The sequence below is a fragment of the Cygnus atratus genome, chromosome 15 (genome assembly GCF_013377495.2).
Source record: "Cygnus atratus isolate AKBS03 ecotype Queensland, Australia chromosome 15, CAtr_DNAZoo_HiC_assembly, whole genome shotgun sequence".
Classification (NCBI taxonomy): Eukaryota; Metazoa; Chordata; class Aves; order Anseriformes; family Anatidae; genus Cygnus; species Cygnus atratus.
The window spans coordinates 1364699-1383991 of record NC_066376.1 but is presented as its reverse complement, the minus strand read 5'-3'; the positions used below and the strand labels follow the sequence as shown (position 1 = coordinate 1383991).

At 66.1% G+C, this 19293-nt stretch overlaps 2 protein-coding genes across 4 annotated transcripts in view; one reads left to right on the top strand and one right to left on the bottom strand.

Annotated features, from left to right (window-relative positions):
* TRAF7 (TNF receptor associated factor 7) overlaps positions 1–2762 on the top strand; it is a 28135-nt gene extending 25373 nt beyond the window's left edge. For all 3 annotated transcript variants that reach the window (XM_035563451.2, XM_035563452.2, XM_035563453.2), the window contains exons 17-21: positions 158–280; positions 920–1039; positions 1232–1363; positions 1610–1729; positions 1977–2762. In XM_035563451.2, coding sequence (XP_035419344.1) covers positions 158–280; positions 920–1039; positions 1232–1363; positions 1610–1729; positions 1977–1991 — 510 coding nt within the window. In that variant the 3' untranslated portion in view covers positions 1992–2762. The remainder of the gene's footprint in view (positions 1–157; positions 281–919; positions 1040–1231; positions 1364–1609; positions 1730–1976) is intronic.
* Positions 2763–5184: 2422 nt separating this feature from the next.
* The window catches only part of CASKIN1 (CASK interacting protein 1), a 30461-nt gene continuing 16352 nt past the window's right edge, over positions 5185–19293 (bottom strand). Inside the window, exons 3-22 of the mRNA XM_035563438.1 lie at positions 18621–18718; positions 18240–18385; positions 18017–18112; positions 17612–17742; positions 17423–17531; positions 17078–17186; positions 16831–16925; positions 16634–16751; positions 12814–12921; positions 12561–12679; positions 11390–11477; positions 9534–9631; positions 9097–9207; positions 8906–9007; positions 8497–8635; positions 7124–8421; positions 6924–7081; positions 6316–6884; positions 5796–6189; positions 5185–5281 (exon numbers count right to left, since the gene is read on the bottom strand). Of these exons, the coding sequence (XP_035419331.1) occupies positions 5185–5281; positions 5796–6189; positions 6316–6884; positions 6924–7081; positions 7124–8421; positions 8497–8635; positions 8906–9007; positions 9097–9207; positions 9534–9631; positions 11390–11477; positions 12561–12679; positions 12814–12921; positions 16634–16751; positions 16831–16925; positions 17078–17186; positions 17423–17531; positions 17612–17742; positions 18017–18112; positions 18240–18385; positions 18621–18718 (4183 nt within the window). The remainder of the gene's footprint in view (positions 5282–5795; positions 6190–6315; positions 6885–6923; positions 7082–7123; positions 8422–8496; positions 8636–8905; positions 9008–9096; positions 9208–9533; positions 9632–11389; positions 11478–12560; positions 12680–12813; positions 12922–16633; positions 16752–16830; positions 16926–17077; positions 17187–17422; positions 17532–17611; positions 17743–18016; positions 18113–18239; positions 18386–18620; positions 18719–19293) is intronic.

Below are 19293 nucleotides of genomic sequence, written 5' to 3'. Positions count from 1 at the left end.
CATGCTTATTCAGCATAGTTATCGTGGGTTTTGTCTGCCAGTCTGTGGGTGCAACTGATTCCCACGAGGCAGGAGAATCAGCACAGGCTTCCGCTTAGTGAGCTTTTAGGGCCCTGTGCTGACTGACTGTGTGTGTGTGTGTTTGTGCTTTCCACAGGTCTGGGACATTGTGGGAACCGAGCTCAAGCTGAAGAAGGAACTGACAGGTCTCAATCACTGGGTGCGAGCGCTGGTGGCTTCTCAAAACTATCTCTACAGTGGATCGTACCAAACAATCAAGGTGAGCCTCGTGGCGATTGTGAGCCGTCAGCTGTCCCTGATACACATCTGTACTCTGCAGCCTGGGTGGGTTGGGCGGGACAAAAGGTAGCTGCTCAGATGGGAGAGTGCTGCTGCAGCACTGCTGACACGTGGGGTTTTACTGTGCTGATTGCATCTGTGCAGGCACAAACGCGGGGCTCTGGCTGGTCCCCGTGCGTGCAGCTGCTTGGGATGCTCGCTAAGATAAAACACGGCCTCGCAGCCACGGCGCCTCACGCCGCCCGTGCAGCTGCTGCAGCGCTATCTGTGCTGACAGTCCTGCTGATAAGAGGAGAAGGTCACTGCCTGGGTGCAGAGTTACCATAAATCTGCGTGTGGTTTCCGAAATGCTCTCGTCTGTCTTGGCTCAGGCTTTGATGAATAGCTTACCTCTCAGCATCTGGGTGACACAAGAAAATTTAAAGTTTCCGTCCTCAGTTAATAAATCCCTATTAATTTGTTTGCATCAGTTTCTAGTGCTATCAGGGCCTGGGCTGTGTGTGCACATGATCTCTACAATGTGTGCAAGCGATCTCTACAATTTTTTCAGTCTAGATGTTCAAAGTTGGGCAGCTAAATAAGGCAGCAGGACTTTGCTCATCAGTGCTGGCTCTTTCAGATCTGGGACATCCGGAACTTGGAGTGTGTGCACGTGCTGCAGACGTCAGGAGGCAGTGTGTACTCCATCGCTGTGACAAACCACCACATTGTGTGTGGCACCTACGAGAACCTCATCCACGTAAGGGCTGCGGGGTTTGATGCCTGCCTTGGCCTGGGCCTGGGGGAGAGGGGCGAGGAGACGGGAGGCCTGGCTCTGCTGGTCAGTTATGGCACACCCTGAGTGCACAGCGCCCATCCTGGAGGTGTGCACCACCAGAAGGTGGTGGCCGGCAGCCCAGTGCGGTCTGTGAGCCCTGCTCTCTTCCTGCAGGTCTGGGACATAGAGACAAAGGAACAAGTCCGCACGCTGACCGGCCACGTGGGCACGGTTTACGCCCTCGCTGTCATCTCTACACCAGATCAAACCAAAGTCTTCAGTGCATCGTATGACCGGTCTCTCAGGGTACGTGTCCAGGGCCGTGCAGCTGGGGCTGTGTGCTTGGCCCTGCTGTTAAAACACGGGCAGCACTGTGGGCGTGAGGGAGAGGGAGGACGGGGAATCCTCTTCCCTTCACACCACATGGCCCCGCTTTTAATTTGCCATCTGGACCAAACCCTGCGGCACTCGGCGTGCTCTTCCCTCCCGGTGTGAGGGTTGGGCCAGAGCCCTGTGCCCCGCGCTCGGCTCACGCCTCCTGTGTGCCCACAGGTGTGGAGCATGGACAACATGATCTGCACTCAGACACTGCTGCGGCACCAGGGCAGTGTCACTGCCCTCGCAGTCTCCAGGGGCCGCCTCTTCTCCGGCGCAGTGGACAGCACTGTAAAGGTTGGTTTCCTCCGGCTTCTGGGTGGTTTGGGCTCTTCCAGTGCTAGAACTAGGGCGTTGGACGAGGTAGGAGCTGGCTTCAAGGAAACAAGGGGATGGTTCTCAAAGGGTGGGAGGTTTAACTCCTAGCAGAGGGTGTTACGGAGTCTCTCTTCGGGCTTTCAGCATCCACAAGATGATGAAGAGCAGCCCACAGAGCTGCTCAGAACGGTCACTGCCATGGGTTCCTGATGTCTCTCCTCCACAGGTCTGGACGTGCTAGCGAGAGCGCCGCACTAGTCCTGCACACTGAAAGACCAAAAACTCCCCTCCGTCGGCCTGCTGGGTGACTAACACCACTACGAACGACTGCTGCAGCTCCTCCCCGCACCGACCACTGCCTGCCGCTGCCCAGCAGCCGGTTCCCCCGCCGGCAGCGCTCAGGACCTGCCCGTGGATACTCCAGATGTTCCTTCGGGCCTGCCGGGCATAGTTGGAAACGCTGAGGAATGAATCTGTTGGGGCACCGGGGCCTCCTTCAGGGCAGCGTGCCCTCCTCCACCTGCCTCCCAGGGCTGGGGAGCAGCCTCTGGAGCTCGGGGCTTGCTGCCAGGCTGGGCCTCCACAGCCTGAGCACCCCCGTGGGACCCAGCACGGCCCTGGGCAGCGATGGCACCGAGTGGTTCGGGCGGTCGCCGGCGGGAGCCGCGTGCCGGGAGGTCAGTCCCTTTGTAAATGTAGGACTGAGCGTTAGGCCTCGCCCTGGGTTGGGTCCCTGACCCCTTTCTGTTTCTGGTATTTAATTTTACTGCCAAGATGTCAGGCTGATCCATCTGGAAAGAGGTGTTTTCTTGAGTAGCCAGGTACGATTTTTACGCCACAGCTAGTTCTCAAATCAAGTAACACAAGCCCATTGTTCACCACCCTGTAATAATGGTCTCCACATTAAAGAGAAAAAAGCCTCCGTTGCATTTTTACTCACATTTTCTACTGTTTTTAAGATTGTAATATAGATTTGATTATTTCTTCATTGACAATAAAAGTGGAAAGAGTTCTTCCTGGCCAGCGTGAGTTATTGCAGGCGGGAGCACCCGGCCTGCTGCCGGCCCGCCCTGTCCAGCCGGGACCTGGCCCCCCGCGGGTGGGCACCGAGGTGGGGAAGACTTCCCAGCCGCAGCGCACCCAGCTCCGCTCCCAGGCTGGCGCCAGCCCTGCCAGGGCAGGGGCACCCCAGGGTGGCCCTGGGCCATGCAGTGCACGCACCCAGCACACCACGACCGTGCCACGAGGACCTGCGAGCATCCAGCCCCCCTGGCCCCCCGGGTGTTCATCAGGAGCCCTTACACCCTGTGCCTGGAGGGGCACCTTTTGGTCACAAACTGGTGGCAGCCCGGCAGGGTTTTATCTTTTTTATTATTTTTCTTTAAATATTTGTTGCCAGACTTCGTATAGGAGCAAACTTCTTCACAGCACCACGAGCCATCTACTATTCAGAATAGGAAGAATAAGACGAGTAGAGGTGAAATCTAAGCACAGAAGAGCAGGGAAAGCACCAAGATGCATAGCTTGACAGATGGGATACGATACAGTCCATAACTTAATCATAAAAAATATATATATGTATATATCCATCATGTAGAACTTTATGGATTATTTTTTTTTAGATACATATTTTTTTCTTTTCAACAGATATTTTCAGGCGGGTGATTTTTTTTTTTGTTATTTTTAAAGTCTTTTTTTTGTGTTTTTTTTTAAAAGAAATTTCAAAGTTGTGCCAAACACATCTGGATCAGCGAACACAACGGGAGAGAGGGGAGACAGAGAGGGGGGGAGAGGGGAGAGAAGAGGAGAAAGGGAGAAGGAGAGGGCGAGACCGGTCTGTACGTCTCAGGAAAAGAAAGGTACATCAACACTTTTTTGAAACCACAAGCAAAAAATGCATTCATCAGAACTCAAGCGACTGAACCAGACTCCAGCTCCTGTTTATACATGAATATACAGCCGTGCGTCCCGGGAACGCACACGAGCACACGCACACACCCGCGAACGCACGCACACGCACACGCGCACAGGAAACGAATGCCGAAAAAAAAATCAAAACCTGAAGACACTCCAAAATAAATGAAACACCTTCAGTATAAGAATTAACAAAAACCTCCATAAAACAAGGCACATCCTTTGAGTTCTTAACTGTGTAAAAATAAAGACGTTACACTGACTTCGAACAGAAAAACCTGAACAGAACTGCTTGCACGTACCTTCCACCCAGATAAAAGGTAAATATTGTGCTACTCGTAGAATGAGTTTGCCACAAGACACACAGCTTAGTATAATCTAATAGTTTTTCTCAAGCTAAAATCCAGTTTTCTCTTGATTTTTTTAAACTGCTTTATATATAATTGCTAATATTTTTAAATCTTTTAAATATATATTTGTTAAAGTTTATTCTTTTTATTATTTCGGGGGCGGGGGAAATCTGTTTTATATCTCTCGTTTGTTTTCCCCTCCAATAAATTAATACTTCTGTATAGCTTATTACGTCCTCTCCCCTGGCGGCGAGGGGCCGGGCAGGGGCATGGCCCGCTGCCCCCCGCCCGCCCCAACGCAGGGTGCTCGCTCACCGATTTGCAACCGGTGCAAACAGAAATCCCCTCCCCACGCCTTTAGGGAAGACCCCACGCAAGGAAGCACGGCAGCGCCTGCAGCACCCCTCTGCGGAGCTCGGGGCCCTGGCACGGGGGTCCCGGTGCTGCCGGGGGCACGGGGAGCGGGGCAGCCCCGCAGCCTGCTCCGGCACCATGGCCCCGCGCCCTGCCCGCCCCGCCACTCGCAAACGACGACGGAAAAATCAGGAAATTAAAAAAGAAAATTAAAAAAAAGAGAGAAAGAGAAAAAAAAAAAGAGAAAAGAAACCCAAGTTGCCCATCCGGACTCCCCACCAGAACAAATCGGCATGGCCACCGCGCCCGCCTCCCGGCACGGACGGACAAACGGACACAGGCCGTCTGCTGAACGGAGCGAAGGAAGCAGCGTGGCCAACGCGCCGGGGTTGTGCTACATTCGGGGCCGGGGCCGGCAGGGCACGGGCACAAAGGCAGCGGCCGTGGGGCCGGGGGGCTGTGGCCACCGGACAGGTAGGTAGAGGAGAACCCCCGGCACCCCCACAGCCGGCGAGAGGGGGGTGTTTGGGGCTGGGTCGTGTTGCTTTGTTTCTTCTGTTGTGGTTGTTGTTTTTCTTTTTTTGCTTCTGCAAAAGGGAGTCCTGCCAGAGCCGTCGCGGGGCGGCGAGCGGGCGCCGAGTCCGTGAGCACAATCCTGAGGTATCTTCTTCTTTGTGCAAACCCCGAGGGATGGGATGTCCAGGAGGGGACGGCTGTACAAAGGGGACGGGGAGGGGGCGGCGGGGCCGGGAGGTCGTGGATCGTTGTGCCCTTGTGCCCACGTAAGCCCTGAGGTTCGCGGGGCCGTCGCGCCCCTCACTCCAGCATGGCATCCAGCTGGTCCGCCAGGTCGTCGAACATGCTGCCGATGTCGTCCAGGATGCTCCCGGTGCTCTTCGACTCCACGGCAGAGCTGGGGACGGGTGGGGACAGGTCAGCGCCGTGCACAGGGATGGCAGCACTCGCACTGCCCCTGCGCCATGGCCCGCCTGTCCCTGGAACACCCCACACACACGGCCTCTGCCCCACGGTGCTCAGCAGTGTCCCCAGTGCCACCTCTCCAACACAGACCCGGGTGCTACCGCATGGCCACAGCCCCCCAGCCCGTGGCGCTCCCCTCCAGGAGCACGGTGGCACCTCTCCAGCGCAGCCCCAGTGCCGTGCCGTGCCCACGTGCCCTGCCCATGCCGTGCCAGCATGCTGTCTCCAGTGTCACCTCTCCAGCACCCCGTGCTCTTGCACAGCCAGTGCCCTGAGGTGTCCCCCTCACATTGCACTCTGACACAGCCCTGCTCCTGCCGTGCTAGCACAGCCCGACCCCACTTGCTCAGAACACTCCCTGTCCCCATGCAGCCTGCAGGTGCAGTGCAGCCCCCTGCCCTCCCAGAGCCCCCTGCCCGCCCCCCTATCCCCCCTTGCCCCCTTACGCTGCCGCCTGGCTGTCCTCCTGCTTGATCTTCTCCTCCACGGCCTGCAGCGCGGCAGCCAGGGACGCGCTGGTCTCCTCCAGCTTCTGCTGCACCAGCTCGGGGCTGGCGCTGTCGACGGAGGGGCCGGCGATGGCGGAACGCGGCGGCTTCACCGGCACCTGCTGGGGCTGCGCGCCGGGCGAGAGGGGCTTGGCGGGGCTGGAGCAGAGCGAGGGCGGCGTGCTCGAGGGCTTGGCGGCGGCGCCCAGCTGCCTGGCGGGGGACGGCGCCGGCGTGGAGCCCGCGCTCACCGACTGGATGGCGGCGTGGGGCTTGGGGGGCTTGGGTGCCGTGGGGGGCGGCGTGGGCTTGGGGGACACCGGGGGCGGCGTGCCGTGGACGCGCTTCACCTCTGCGGAGAGAAGGGAGGGAGTGGGCAGGCTGGTTGCAGTGCCGGCACAGCACCCCGCGGGGCACCGAGCTGCTCCACCCAGGGGCACCCCGCACCCTCCCCTGCCGCGGATCTGCGGGCACCTACCTGGGCTGCCGGGGCTCAGGATGGGCACCTTTTTGGGGATGGGCACCGGTGGTCCAGGGACCTTCTGCGCCGGCTGCGTTAGCACTGGTTTGGGGGACACCGGCGGCTTGAAGGGCTTCTTGGGCTCGGCGGGCGGCGGGGTGTAGTCGGGGCCGTCGGGGCGGGCGGTGGGCGGCGGGGTTGGGGGCGGCTCGGCCCCGCTCAGCTCGGAGGCTGGCCGCCGCTTGACGGTGCCGGTGCCGTTCTGGTAGACAGCGAGCGGGGCCGGCTCCAGCGCCGGCTCCTTGTCCTTGGCCTTGGGCCGGCGCTTGACGGTGTCGGACTCGGTGAGGATGAAGCGGACGCTGTCCTGCTGGCTCTGCCGGGCCCGGATCCGCCGCTTCAGCGTGGCGCTGGCCTCCACCTTGGCCAGGTCCCCGTGGCGGTGGGCTGGGGACAGCCCCTCGCCCGCCTCCACGCGGGCCGGTCCCAGGGGCCGCGGCCGCTGCTTGATGGTGAGGTTGCCGTCCTCGGCGAAGGGGATGGTGTCCGGGGAGCCGCCGCGCTCAGCCCGCAGCCGCTCGCCGGGGCTCTCAGCGCCCGTCTCTGACCGCACGCTGTCGGCACGCTCACGCCGGGCAGCCGCCACCAGCCCGGTGACGGGGCCGCTGATGGTCCGGCGCCGGTTCACCACCTCCCCGTCCAGCCCGATGGCCTCCTTGTGCTTGACAGTGGCCAGGACAGTGGCCACGCGGGCGCGCTCGGGGCTGCCCGGGGGGGCTCCCGGCTGCAGGTAGTAGCCCTCGGGTGCCTTGGCTGGCCCTGGCACGCCGGCCCCGGGCGGCTTCTGCAGGGCCAGCGCCCGGGCCCCGCCACCGATGGAGGACATCTCCAGCATGGCCGCAATGCTCCGCACGCTGCCGGCGCTGCCCGTGTCCACGCTGCCGCCCAGGTCGCTGGCCCGCCGCTGCTCCCGGCGGCTCTCCCCCTCGGCGGCTGGGGGGCCAGCGGCCGCCTCACCCTCACCCTCCTTGGGGAAGTCCTCGGCCATGCCGGCGCTGGAGATGGCGGAGCTGGAGCGCTTGGGCGGGGGCGGCGGGGGCCCCTTCTTCTTGGGGCGGACGGCGAAGGACTGGCTGCGGTTGACGTTCTTGTCGCCGCCAGTGGGGGCCCGCACCGAGTGGCTGCGCCCCACGCGCCGCTGGACGGTGGCGTAGGGCCCCGCGTCGGGCACCAGCAGCTCGTCCCGCTCCTGCTCGCTGTCGGAGGCGGCGTAGCGGTTCAGGCTGTGCGCTCGCTTTTTCGGCCGCCCCGGCTCCTCCTCGCCCTCGCCCGCCGGCGGCAGGCACAGCACCGGCACAGAGACGGGCAGGACGGGCACCCCCGGGGGAGCCCCCTCGCCCTCGGCGGGCTGCGGCAGGACGTAGGCGAAACCGCGGTGCGTGGGCGACTGGGGCAGGGAGCGGGGCGACGCGGGGCGCTCGCCCGGCGGCAGCAGCTGCGGGGTGGGCTTCACCTTGGCGGTGGCGTGGGGCACTGCTGGGCCCTGTGGGGAGGGGGGCCGTGGCTTGCCGGGGGTCTGCGGTGGCGTCAGGTGCCCGGCTGCGGGTGGGAAGGGCTGCCGGGGCTTGCCGGGCACTGGCGGCACGCTGGCACGCTTGATGGAGTGGCCGTGCCGTTGCGGTCGTGCCTCTTTGGGCGGTGCGGGGGGGCCCTCGGCAGCCCCCTCTGCCAGGTACTCCTGGCTCTTGGAGATGGCGGCAGCGGCAGGGGCCCGGGGGCCATCCCCCAGCAGCTCCTGCGAGCTGCTCATCAGCCTGGTGCGGCTGCCCAGCCCCGGGGGCGAGCGGTAGCCTGGGGCCGAGGGGTTCGCGGGCTTCTCGGGGGGTTCCTCGGGGCCTTCGCCCGTTATGGCCACCTGCAGCTCGCTGCTGAGCTCGCTGTCCTGGAAGGTGGTCATCTTGGGCGACTGGCACTCGGGTGGCTCAGGTGGCGGGGACTCTATGGCCAGCACCTCCGGGCACGCTGCTGCCTTCCTCTTCAGAGTGCCTGGCTCGTACTTGCCCAGCTCGGCCCGCTGCAGCTCCGCCAGCTTCTTTACTGCCAGCATCAGCTTCTTCTGGTGGCCTGGGGGCGGCACACGGCATCAGTGCCGTGGCAAGGGGGCCAGGGCTGCCGCGGTGCCGTGGCACAGGACCTTACCCAGCTTGGTGATGCCGATCTCCTGCAGGTCCTCCCAGGTGATGTCGGTGATGAAGTCGATGTTCTCATAGCCGTTCTCCACCAGCAACTTGTAGTACTGGGACAGGCCGATCATGGAGAGCCACAGGGCCAGGTTGGCCTAGGGGGTGTGGGACACGGCTCAGCGCCAGCTTGCACCGCGGTCTGCCCCCAGCACGCACGGTGCCCCTGCCATGAGTGTCCTCAAGCCAACGGGGGACATCTCTGTGCTCTGCAAGCCCCCCAGCTGGTGGGGCAGTGTCAGGGCACATGTGGTGTCACACCCAGAGGGACGGGGCACAGGGGACGTGCTGCAGGGATCCGAGCACGGCTCGGTCCCAGCACCGCTCCGGATGTAGTATCAGCGCGCCCGGCCCCTCACCGCCCTTACCGGCTTGTACTCCGGCAGCCACTCGGGGATGTTGAGGTTGTTGATCTCGGAGGCGATTTTCTTCCTGTGTCCCGGCTTGGTGACACCGATGGCCGTGAGGTCCTGGGGCAGAAAGAGGTCAGCATCACCCCGCACTGGCCACGTCCCCCTCCCGGTGCTGGTGGCCAGTCCCGGCGCCCCCACGGCCTCACCTCCGGTGTCATCCGGCTGATGGTGGTGATGTCGTAGCCGGCGTTGATGAAGTTGGGTGCGTAGAGCTGCAGCTGGAACTTGCACAACCACTGGTACACGGCCTCTGAGCTCTGGAGCAAGAGGGACAGCATGGTTCGGGGCAGCCCTAGGGAAAGGGACCCACTGCCCCTGTCCTTGGCACGGCCCCTGTGCGCCCTGCGAGCTGTGCCCACATCCAGCTGCAGGCTGGCGGAGGCTCAGAGCTGGCACTGCAGAGGGGCCCCAGGGCTTGGGGCATCCCATGGGCACGGCATCGCAGCCAGCACCCAAATCCAGCACCCAGAGCTGTGCCAGCCTTGGTGACTGTGGCATGGCTCTGCTGAGGCACTCACAGCTGCGGGTGCAGGGGTGGCCCTGCTTGTGTCCCCCGTCACCGCCCCCAGTGCTCCCTGCTCACCTTCCCCTCCGAAGGTGGCTCCATCTTCTTCAGCTGCTGCTCGGCGGCCGGCTGGGGGGCATAGGGGGAGCTGGCCACGCTCTGCGACCGGGAGGAGCCTGCCGGGGAGGTGGTGGTCAGCGGGGGCCAGGGCTGTGCAGCCTCGTGGGGCTGGGGTCTCGGCCAGGCCCTCCCCACCACTGCCCTGTGCCGCAGCCCCCGGGCGCTGGCTGGGCAGGACGGGGAGCAAAGCCCCTGCCGGGAGCAGGGTGGCACAGTCGCGTCCCCGGGGCAGTGGGGCCGGGGCAGGCAGAGGAGAGCCACCTCTGAGCCCACAGAGCCCTGGGCCCAGCAGCACACCCCGGGGTGCCCTCACCCAGGCTCTGCTCCCCAGGACAGTCACAACCCCGCAGCGCTGACGCCCAGCAGGGCTGGCAGCCGGGCTGTCCCCAGCCTTACAGCGGTGGCTGCATTTGCACAGGGTTCTCCCGGACCCTCCCTGGCCCCGTGCCATGGTGCACACAGCTCCTGGTGCCGGGTCATCGCTGGGGCAGCGAGGGGACGGTGCTCACCTGCGTGGCCCAGAGCCAGAAGAGCCCCAGCCCAGCCCGGGGGCTCAGGGCTGGGGAGCTGCAATGCCCTCTGCTGAGCACAGCCAGGAGCAGAGGGACCCAGCAGGAGCCGGCTCCCCCTCTAGAGCTGGTCTCCCTGGCTCTCCACGTGCCCCAGGAGCAGCCTGAGGGGTCCTGCTGCCCAAAGCCATCCGTGCCCACTCCTCTGGCCACGCCACCGGCCCAGGACTGGGCTCAGCCTCACTGCAGCGAGGAGCCCCCGCCGGGGACAGCAGGCTGGCACGGGCTGCCTTGCCCCCAGGGCCCCAGCAGAGACACCCCGGCATCCCCAGTGCTCCCATCCCATGGATGGTGGCTTCACCAGCCCTGCGGGTGACAAGGGCTGCCCAGAAATCTCCGCCTCATATCTTGAATCTGGATCAACAACAGCCCTCCCTTCCCCCTGCTGGCAAGCGCGTCCTCCTCGCCTGTGTCCCCACACTGTGTGTGAGCAGCCTCCTCGCTTGTGTCTGTGTGCGTGTGTGTGTGTGTGCGCGCGTGTGTGTGTGTGTGTGTGCGTGTGTGCGCATCCCTCTGGCACCCGCAGCCCAGCTGCATGTGCGACCTCCGTGTGTGTCTGTGCCTCTGTGTGCGTGCCCCCCCCTCCCCGTGTGTGTGTGTGTGCCCCCCCCCGTGTGTGCGCATCCCCCTTGTGCACGCACCCCCTGGTGCCCGCATCCCCCGTGCGTGGGCAGCCGCCTCACATGTGCACCCCTCTGCCATGTGCCTCCCCCTCGCGTCTGCACCCCCCTTGCGTGGGCACCTTCCCCACGTGCGCGTCCCCCCCCGGCGTCTGCACCCCCCCTGCTGCGCGCAGCCCCCCGCGATGCCTGCACCCCCTCCCCAGAGGTTTGCGTCCCCCCGCGCGCAGCTCCGCAGCCCGGGCACCCCCTGCCCGTCGGCCCCCGCCTGCGCGGCTCCCACCTGCGCCCCCCACGTGCCTCCCCCGCGGCGTGGGCAGCCCCCGGCCGAGCCCCCCGGGCGGCGAGGCGGCGGCGGGGGGCCCGGGGTTGGAAGGGGCCGGGGAGCTCTCTCGCCCCCGCCGCCCGCCCGCGCCGCCCCCCCCGCGGTGCCCCCACTAACCGAGGCAGGAGAAGGCCTGGCAGCAGCCGAAAGGTGAGAGAGTCATTTTTTACCCACACGTTTTCTTCTTGCGCCGGGCGCCGTGGCAATAAAAAAAGAGACAAATCACTCAATCCACGGCAAGCCCGCGGCGGGGCCAGGGCTCCTCCTGCTCCCAGCAGCCGGGCGGCCGGCGGCACGCACCTGCGGGGATGTCCTGCGCCTTGGCCGGCCCATCGCCCACGGCAGCATCTTGCGCAGAAGCCTTCTGGGAAAGGACCGTTGCCAGCAGCTGAAAAACACCCCGGGAAGGGGGGAGAGCAGGCAGGAGTGAGGCGAGCGGGCGCCCGGGGGGGGGGGGGGGCGGCGGGCTCGGGGGGTGCGCGCGGCGGGCGCTGCGGGTGCTGCAGGGAGGGGCGCAGCGGGTTTGGGCTGCGGCGGGGAGAGCGGGAGCAGCGCTCGCAGCACAGATGGTGCCTCGCGGGCGGCGGGAGCCTGCAGCGCCGCGGCACCCCGAATCCAGCCTGACGCACGCCCGGAGCAGGCTGCCAGCGTGGTCCCCCCGTCCGCACGGCGGTGCCGTGGTGGCCGTCGGCACAGGGCCTGGCGCGGGGGCACGGGGACACGCAGAGCTCGGCGCCCGGCCGGCTCTGGCATCACGCGGGCACGGCCGTGGGGAGGTGGGCTCGTGGGGCTCCTCGGGACGGGACGTCGTGGGCAGGGGCTGCGGTGGGCAGTGCGCAGAGGGCAGGGGGCAGTGAGCTACGTGCAGAGAGCAGCACGCAGTGTGCAGTGAGCAGGGTGTGATGTGCAGTGTGTGATGCGCAGCGTGCGGTGTGTGATGCGCAGCGTGCGGTGTGTGATGCGCACCGTGCGGTGTGTGATGCGCACCGTGCGGTGTGTGATGCGCAGCGTGCACCGTGCAAAGCGCAGTGCGTGACGTGCAGTGGGCAGCAGTGCCCGGCGCAGCAGCGTGCAGCAGGCAGATGGCAGCGTGCAGCGCGTAGCTGCAGCGGGCCGCGGGCGGGCGGGCGGGCGGCAGTGCGCAGCGAGCAGTGCAGTGCGCAGTGCAGACGCAGCCTCAGAGAGGCAGCAGAGACGCACGCCTCCGGCCTGGGCCACACGCTGCACAGGTGCCGGGGGCTGAGCTCAGCCAGCAGCCGAGGCCGGCAGGGAGGGGACACGCCGCTGACCGGCCACGCTGGGTGCCAGCGGCACCTTGCGGCACCGGGCTGGGCATTAATCTGAGCAGGGACTCGTGGGCATTGCTCAGGATGGGGTCACGGCTGCCAAAGGAGCCGAGTCCTGCCCCCGAGCAGGTGCCGATGCCGGAGCCGAGTGCCACCTGGAGCCCCCACCCCGGGCCCGGCCTTACCTTGACGCCCTCGGAGCCGGCGTGCAGGGCGTGCGCCCCGCTGCCCGCGCTCTGCCCGCTCCCCGAGCTGCGAGCCGAGGCCACGCTGCCCGTGCTGCCCAGGCTGCTGCGGTCGCCACCTGCGCATGGAAAGGAGAAGCCGTCAGGGCCCCGAGCACACAGCCAGGCAGGGCGACACCGCGGTGTCACGCTGTGCCCTGGCACGTGCTGCCCTGGGGACAGGGAGGGAGCTGGCAGCACGTGCCCGCTGTACCTGCGAAGGGTTTCCGCAGCACCCAGATCTCCTCGGTGGGAGCCGGCGTGGCCGATCCGCCCTGCGACGGGGAGAGGTGGGACGGGCTCATGTCAGCCCCCCGGGACCCTTGGTGGCAGAGCAGAGAGAGCGGCCATCAGGTGTGTGCGGCCCCGGCACGCTGGGGCTCGCATCAGGGTGGCATGGGGAGAGGCGAGCCCCGGCCCCAGGTCCCTCAGCACCATATGCAGGGAAGAAAACAGTCAAAGGTTTTCGGGGGTTGCCCGGGGGGGGAGCAGCACTGTCCTTGGTTCCCAGCCTCCCCGAGCAGCCAGCACAGGGTGACAGGGAGGACAAGTGGCTGTCTCCAGGACCCTGTCCTGCAGGGCACCCCATCCCTGCTGCCAGCCAGGGACAGACCCGTGCAGGGGGTGTCCCAGTGGTCCAGCTCAGTGTGGGAGGGGGAAAGAGCCGTGCCGTCCCCATGCAGAGCAACATGGGGACATGAACCACCGTGGGGGACAGGAGGGAGCTGGGCACCCCCTGTCCCCAGCTGAGGTGGCTCTGCTATCCCACTGTGGCCACCTTCACGCATTGTGTGGAGGACACTGTGTGGAGCCAGGCACCAGGGTGCTGTGCACCCCAAGCTCCCCAGGGTTCCCCAGGGCAGCCAGTGACAAGGGTGACACAGCTGCGGGCGAGGGGACCCGGCCCCCACGCAGGTGCAGCTTCTGGACCACCCCAGAAGTGCCGCTCCACCAGCACTGCGCTCCTCCCCGCTGCCCCGGCCCCGCCAGGTCCCGCTCACACTGGGGACAGCCGGGGGGTCCCAGCGCTGGATGGGACCCGGGCTGACCCCCTGCGGTGAGACCGGGGTCCAGAACAGCATCGGACGGTGCTGGAGAACAGCCCCACAGGCTCTGCCACAGCCCCCGGCTACGCTGTGCCCGGTGCTGCGCCTTCCTCCCCGCCGCTGCTGCAGCCACTCTCATTCGTTAAACCTCTGGCCCAGCGCACGGCCGGGCTGTAGCGCAGGGCAGATGGTGCAAGGTGATAAATTCCCTGCAGGAGCGTGAGCAGGAAGCCAACGGGCACGTTGCTGTCAGGCTGGGCCGTGCCCACGCTGCGTGCTGCAGCCAGCGAGGAGCCCGCTGTGCCTGGGTGGGCGTGGGGCTCAGCGCCACCCGACCCGGAGAGGAAAGCTCGGGAGCAGCACTGCGCCCTCATCCCCGTCGCTCCGGGAAGCCACGAGCGTGGCCAGCCCAGTGCTCCTCCAACACAACGCGCGTGCTGCCTTGGCTCGTGCGAGCACCCCAACCCCCAAAGAGCCGGCAGCAGCCCCTGCAGCCATGGCACCGCCACGGCAGCGCACACGGGCTGCAGCCCTGGGGAGCCCTGGCCACGCATCTGCCCTCCCGGCGGTCCCAGCACGGGCACCACCAGTGCCGTCACCCGACCAACAGCGCCTGTCCCCTGCCTGTGCCACGGGGACAGTGCCCAGGCTGCAGCCGGGCACTGCCTGCACGGAGCTGGTCCTGAGAGCATCCCCTGGGAAATGCTCCTGCTGCTGAGCCCTTCCCTGCTCCGAGCGCACAGCCCCGGCCCCACAAGCTCAGCCACCCACCAGGAGCTGAGCTGCCCGGGGCAGGGGCGCACCTCCCAGCCAGCCCCATGAGCACGGCCCCGCACCCCCGGCACAGCGCCTGGAGAGCATTTTTGGGGCTCCCTACGGATGCTGCAGGCTGTGGGCACAGCGCACGTGGCCGGGGGCTCAGCGCTGCCTCCAGAGCTGCCTGTGCGTCCGGGGACACCCGGGGCAGCAGGATGTGCCCGCGGTGGGGCCATGGGCACAGCGGGGCTACGGCTGCACCGGGAGGGGTGGGTGGTGGAGGGGTGGGTCTGCATGCACGCGGGCACACACCCGCACACACCCGCACACACACGCCCGCCCGCATGCACACACACACACGCATGCACACACCTGCATGCACACGCACGTGCACACGCACCTGCACACACCTGCATGCACACGCACGCACGTGCACACGCCTGCAGACACGCACGCAGCCGCGTGCAAACACACGGCAGGCACCAAGGCACGGGGGAGAGGAGCCGAGCGGAAAGAAAAGAATAGAACCACACTTCAAAGGAAAAGAACGAAATCCATCGAGAATGAAGCGAGCGGTGAACTACCTTGTCCGTAACGCGGCTCGTCGGCACTGCTAGGGGAGAGCCTGTGATAGCCAAAGGAACTGAAAAGAGTCTGATGGGAATGTGGTGGTGGAGGTGGAGGTGGAGGCAGGGAATGGAACGGATGGGACGAGGCGTCACCGTTTAGCACAGCAGCCCCGTAAGCCGGGAGCGGGATCTTTTGGTACTGTTGGGGGATTGTTACAGTCTCCCATGAACCTGATAATAAAACATAACAAGAGACAAAATGAAAAGAATAAAAATAACAGAGACACGTTCAGCGCCACCAAAAAAAAAAAAAAGAAAAAAAAAAGAAAAAAATAAAGAAAATGAAAATAAAAAGCAGCAAACAAAAGAAGCAACCAAAGAGACGTGGAGAAGCCAGAACCGAGACCCAGCCAAGGAGGAGCTGAGCCAAAGAGCAGCAGCGGGAGCTCAGTACGTGGCCCAGCACAGCGGCAGGGTATGGCCTGGGGGCACATCCCACGGACCCACTGTTGTCCCGTGGCCGGGGACAGGCACGGGGCAGCCCTGCGCTCAAGGCAGCGGCATCGCCGGGTGCTCCTGGAGCCAGGGGGCTCCGGGTCCCACTGCCTGCGGGGCCACCTCGGGAGGAGCAGGGCTGTGGGCACAGCCGGGGCTGGGGCTGCGAGGGCAGCATCACCGTGCCCGGCTGGCCGAGCCCTGGAGCAGCCCGTGCCTGTGCCCCGGTGCTGCGTGGGGCTGCGCTCGGCTGCTGGGATTGCTACAAGATCCAGGACCCTGGAAACACCACCGTGGCAGGGCCAACTGCAGGCCAGGAGACCCGGACCTCGTCCCCGAAACACCAGCACGCAACCCGCTCCCAGGCAGAGGGCGGCTCCATAGCTCCGCAGCCGCTGCAGGCTCGCACGGCTCCGCTCCCCACAGACCCCACCGAAACGCTGCCGCCTCCTGCCTGCGCCCCGCGGCACACCGGGGGCACGCAGGGCCGCGAGCACGCCGGTCGATGCGGTGCCTTTGAACACATCGGTGCTGTGCCGGCCCCGCCGCACTGCTCCCAGCAGCAGGCACCGCCGTGGGCCAGCCCGGGGCAGCGCGCGTCCTGCGGGTACGGGGACAGGGACAGGCATGGGGACAGGGAGCTGCAGGGCAGGAGAGGAGGGTCCTCTCCCTAGGATGGTCCCTGGCTATGGAGAGGTCCCCGTGGGGCAGCACCAGGACCCTGGCACCGGTGCCCAGCCCCACGTGAGGCTGCTGGCACTGTCCCTGCTTGGACACCGAGCACCAGCTCCTCCCGCCAGCCGTGACCCCCCCGGCGATCCGCATGCACCAACGCTGCCCACCTGGCACCCCTGGGCTGCCGGCACCGACCCCCCAGGCAGTGACCCCACACACGACAGGGGCACCGAACCTACACGACACCGTCCCTGCGCAATGGAGACGCACAACAGGGGCACCGACCTGGCACTCAACGTCCCTGCGCGACGGGGACACCGATCTCACGTGCACCATGGGGGCATCGCCCCAACCAGGCTTCACCGGCCGCACCTCGCCCCCCTGAGACCCCAGGCACCGCCAGACCGAAATGGGGGTCCTCCAGGGCTGGGCCGCGCCCGGGGACACGAGTTTGCGAGCAGCCCGTGGAAGGTAGAGGGGGGGGAGTATTTGCCTGTTCGCTTGCTTATGGCCTCGACGAGGCTGGAGGGGAAGTAGCCCACGCGGTCGTTGCCGGTCCGGTTGTCGTGGATGCAGCCCTTCCAGCGCCCGTCCGCGTGCTGCTCCAGCACCTGCGGGCAGCTCAGGGTCAGGACAGGGGCTGGGCCCCCCCCAGGTATGGCTCCCCCTGGGCCCCACAGCCGCACTCACGGTGATGACGTCTCCGGCTTTCACGTTGAGGCTGGTCAGGTCGTAGTTGTTGCAGTAATCCTTGACTGCCCGCACCTGCAGAGCGGCGGAGGCGTCTGCGGGGACAGAGGGCAGCGTCGCCGGGCGCCCAGCCCCGGGGCGGGGGTCACCCAGCGCCCCCCGATGTCCCAGCCCCAGGGGGCTGGGGGCTCTCTGCTGGGTGACGTCCCGAGCCCGGGTGCCCGCCCGGCAGCCCCGCCGCCCCTACCCCGCAGCATCTGCTTGATCTCCTTGCTGGCCTGGCTGGTGGTGAACTGGTTGACGATGTCCAGAGCCGTCTGGTTGTACGTGTTCCTGACGTGGGCGTTGATCCCGCTCTGCAACGGCACAGAGAGGGCTCGGGATGAGGCTGCGCCCCCCCTCTGGGCCATCGGACAGAGGGGCTGTGCTGCCCAGCCCCACGGGCACAGCTCGCTGCCTTGGGGCCGCCCTGGCCCCCGGGACCCTGTCCCCGCTCCCCAGGAGGTGCACAGGCTGCTCTGCAGCCCCCAGCCACGGGGCTGCTCCCTTCCCATGTCCCCTCCCTGTGCTGGGGGTGTCGGGGGGCCCTTACATCCAGCAGAAGCCGCACCACATCGGTCTTGCCGCACAGGGCCGCCTCGTGCAGGGCCGTGCCCGCCTTGGTTTGCCGGTTGATGTCGATGCCAGCTTGCAGCAGGAGCCTGCGGGCACACGGAGGGGTCAGCAGGGAGGGGGCACGGGACCGGTGCTGTTTCCGCTCCCCACGCCCCCGGGCACCCACCGGATGATGTCGATGTGGCCGTTCTTGGCCGCGAGGTGCAAGGGGCTGGTGCCGTTGGGGTCGGTGGTGTCCCCCGGCTTGGGCTCCAGCAGCGCCGCGCACATGTTGCTGTTCAGGAGCAGTTGGACCACCTGGATCAGCAAACACAGACGGAGCAGGGCTGCAAAGACGGCTCAGCCGCCTGCCGGGGCTGCGGGGCCCCACGCAGAGACGCCCTCCCTGCTCCGGGACAGGGGTGCCCAGCGCCCGGTCACCCCATGGGACGTGGGAGCAGGAGGTGTCCCCCTGCTGCCCTCCCTGCGGCTGCCCTGTGCCCACCCCCAGGTGCCCCTTACCCCAAGGGCCTTGCTGAGGACCCCCACTCCCCGACCTGCCTTTAGGGGGCCCAGCACTGCAGGGACTTACCCCGACCCGGCCAAACTCGCACGCCAAGTCCAGTGGCGTCTTCCCCGAATTGTCCATGATGCAGGGGTTGGACTGGTGCTGCAGCAGCATCTCGGACTGCGGGGGAGGGAGCCGAGCACGGTGAGGGCAGGGCACGTGCAGGGGCAGGGGGGGTGGCACGGCCCCACCGCCACCCCCTGCGCCCCAGTGCCACCCCCTGCGCCCCACCGCGGCCCCGCTGTACCACGTCGTAGTGCCCGTGCTGTGCCGCCAGGTGCAGGGGGATCTGTCCCTCGTCCGACGGGATGTTCACGGAGGACCCTGCCTTCAGCACCATTTTCATGGGCTCCTTCTTGCCTTGCCAAGCCGCGTAGTGCAGGGGCCGCATGCCTGCGGGCGGGCAGGACGAGCAGGCAGTGAGCGAATAACTCCCCTGGACACGGCCTGCCAAGGGGCGCAGGGCCGGGGGCACCGGCCAGGACCCCGCAGGGGATGCAGCCCCCACGTCCCAGCAAGGGGCCTCCCTCACCTCCCACCCCGGTGCGCCGGCAGCCAGGCACAGGGCACCCAGCGCTCGCTCTGCCCTGCACACCAGCCTCGGGGTGATGCGGCCCCGGGCACTCGCCTTTGTTGTCCTTGATGTCCACCGCAGCCTGTGCCTCCAGCAGCAGCGAGATGAGCTCGGTGTTCCCGTTGAGCGCCGCATGGTGCAGGGCAGAGAATCTGGGGACAGGTCGCGGTGTCAGGGGGCTGTGGCCCCCTCCAGCCTGCACCCCCTGCAGCACCCCAGGGTGCCCACGCTGTCTCCCGCCATGCATGCGTGCCCTGGTGCTGTGCCGTCTGCAGGCACTCAGAGAGCCTCAGCTGAGCCACTTTATTTAGCTTTGCTCAGCATTTTTTAGCTTTATTTAGCTTCTCCTGGGGTGCCGCAGCCCCAGGACAGGCTCGTGGCCTGGTGTGGTGGGACACGGCCGTGGCCATCGGGGGAAACCACGGGCATGTGCACCACAGGAGCGGGGGCTGGTGGGGCTGGTTTGCGGGGTGCTGGAGCAAGACCCAAGCACCCGAGGCACTTCCCTGCGGCTGCTGCACACCCAAGGGGCTGGAGGCAAAGGGCCAGGCACCGCTGGGGAAGGGGCAGGCACAGGGGGGCTGGCGCCAGGGTGGTGCCCCCGCCGCTGACCCACTTCCCCCAGCCTGGCCCAGGCGATGCGACTGTGGGCACTGGTGCGGGGGGGGTGGCAGGCTGCCAGCTGGCCGCGGTGCCCCTGCCCTGTACCAACCCCCCCGGGGGGGCT